General features: G+C 44.0%; 1 protein-coding gene across 1 annotated transcript in view; it reads right to left on the bottom strand.

Moving 5' to 3' along the window:
• Positions 1-934: 934 nt before the first annotated feature.
• LOC104543606 (lymphocyte antigen 6E-like) overlaps positions 935-2,299 on the bottom strand; it is a 4,827-nt gene continuing 3,462 nt past the window's right edge. The window contains exons 2-3 of the mRNA XM_010188256.1: positions 1,823-1,942; positions 935-1,143 (exon numbers count right to left, since the gene is read on the bottom strand). Of these exons, the coding sequence (XP_010186558.1) occupies positions 935-1,143; positions 1,823-1,942 (329 nt within the window). The remainder of the gene's footprint in view (positions 1,144-1,822; positions 1,943-2,299) is intronic.

The following is a 2,299-nucleotide window of genomic DNA, read 5'->3' as shown; positions in this document are numbered from 1 at the left end:
GATGAAGCTGAAATTTCCAGACTCCAGCAGACACACAGTAGAAACCGCCTGTCTTTTCTGATGATTTTCTTTTAAGCACCATGCAAGATACTTTTCTCCCCTTTCAAAATAATCCGTAATGCTTATAAAGCAATTTCCACTGGAAGATCTTAAATCAGTTTAATGCTCAAGATCCCTTCATGTTGGGTCCTGCCTTGTCCCCTCTGTTTGTCTGCAGGGGAGCTCAACAGCCATTTCCTTTTCAGCCAGCCGACCCAAAAGAGAAATTGAAAGCAAGTTAAAAAGAACACAGTTTACTCTGAAATGGAGTTGCAAAATGACACTTCTGCCAATGCAGGAAAAAAAAAATAATAAAAAAGAAAATCTGGGGAAAGGCTTCCTGAAGTGAATGCAAAGCAATTGCAATATATTTCAGCATTATTTCAATTCGACTTGCAGACAAACACCCTCGCTTTTGTTGCTGCTAACATGGATGCATCCAGCCGCTGTGCCCGATGTACCATACCACGCAGTCACACAATAGAATAAACTTACACTTTATTGTGCCCAGCTTCTGTTTAACAACTGTAATATTAAAGGCTTCCTCAAAGCAAAATTATACAGGGCAGAAAATGATACAAGGGGAAAAATGGCACAGCAAAACGGCAGGGACTAAATGAAGGGGTAAAAAATGCATGGAGTTATAATGACCAATAGTAGGAGATACAATGACTGCTTGGTGCCCTTTTGCATGTGCAGGGCTCCGCATCACTCCTTTCTTTTCCAGACACCATTTTGAGGTAGGGCTGTGCTCTTGTGCGTTGTCAGCAAAGCACGGAAAGAGCAAAAATATTTGCTGATGGGATGTGACCTGCCAGGTAGCATTCACGCTGTACAGATGAGAGTTTGATCCCTTGCAGTGCAAGGCTGAGCAGTTCCTTTCCCCCCTACCCCTTTAAAAACCCACCCGGAGGATGCAGGCCAGACTGGCCAAGACACCCAGAGCTATGATGGTGTAGCTGGTTTTCACGCTGCTGGCACCACTGATGTTGCACAAGGAAGTCTCGCAGCAGTTGGTAGCAACACCAGCTATGCCAATATTCACGTCAATTGTTGGGCAAAATGAAGAACATTTCTTGGTAATACGCTGGTTACGGTCATTGCCTGGAGTGGGAGAGAGAGAAAATAGGAAGAAAAGTCAGGTATTTTATCTTGTGTATTTTTTACAGACTTCAGTGATACACTGGCTGTGCAATATCCAATAGGGAATACATTGTTCTGTACTTAATGCTGTTGCTTTTTCCTTGGGCTTCATTATTGCCCAATAATGATGCATTACACTGCATCATTATTTGTGTGTATGTGACCTATGGAAACCATCTCCAGGCCCTATGACTCCTCTGCTGCTTTCAGGGCCAGCTGAGTGCAACCTAGGGCAGGAATTTGGAGATCTAATGAATGTGTGCAGTGCAAGGTTGCAAGACAATGTTGTCACTGTGCCTTGGGATTGCTACCTCCACAGTACCTGGCCCTTTCCGATTCCACTACCTCATAAGCATGTATTTGAGCTTGGAGATGAGACAAGGGGTTTGTGCAGAGAAATTCTCTCTCTTCCAATGTCTCCCTTTCCTGAGTGTGTTTAATCAGTAGTGCAGTATTGTTCTGATATATTGCAACAGCAACAAGCTATGCTGAGTTCTCATTTGATGCAAGGTTTTCTCTCTGTGTGCTATACAATCCTCATTAATTCTTCCACCACACCTCATGGTGGGAGGAAGCTCTGCAGTCAGCCTAAGCTGAACCTCATTTTGTCATCAGAGGCTTGGAAAAGCTTCACACTTACCGAATCCCCTGGTGGAATAGGTTGTGAGACAGTACTTCTCATTGTCAGAGCATGTGGTTGTACTGAGACAATGCATGTTGGAAGTTGCATCTTTGCACGTGAAACACATCAAGGAGAAAGCTGCAAAACAAGCACACAACAGCCATCAGTCACCTCTAGAAATATCTGTAGGAGCACAAAACTGGTGGTACTGGCTCAGATGGAGGATCTATCTAGAAATATCTGTAGGAGCACAAAACTGGTGGCACTGGCCCAGATGGAGGATCTATGAAGCCCAGTGGCCACAGGCAGACAACCTCCTAGGTGTGCAAAACTTGACCCCAGTGACTCTTCTGAAGCCAAATTACTTTAAGCTCAGATTTCTGACACTGATGTGGTTTGCTCATTTAGAAACCCTCAAGGAATCTTCCTTCTGGATACTTACTTGAATCTTCCCTGAATCCACTTAAACTTCTGACATCCCCAGTGTGCTTTTGG

This window comes from Mesitornis unicolor, unplaced genomic scaffold, assembly GCF_000695765.1.
Source record: "Mesitornis unicolor isolate BGI_N332 unplaced genomic scaffold, ASM69576v1 scaffold13077, whole genome shotgun sequence".
Lineage (NCBI taxonomy): Eukaryota > Metazoa > Chordata > Aves > Mesitornithiformes > Mesitornithidae > Mesitornis > Mesitornis unicolor.
This window is presented reverse-complemented; position numbering and strand designations above follow the sequence as displayed.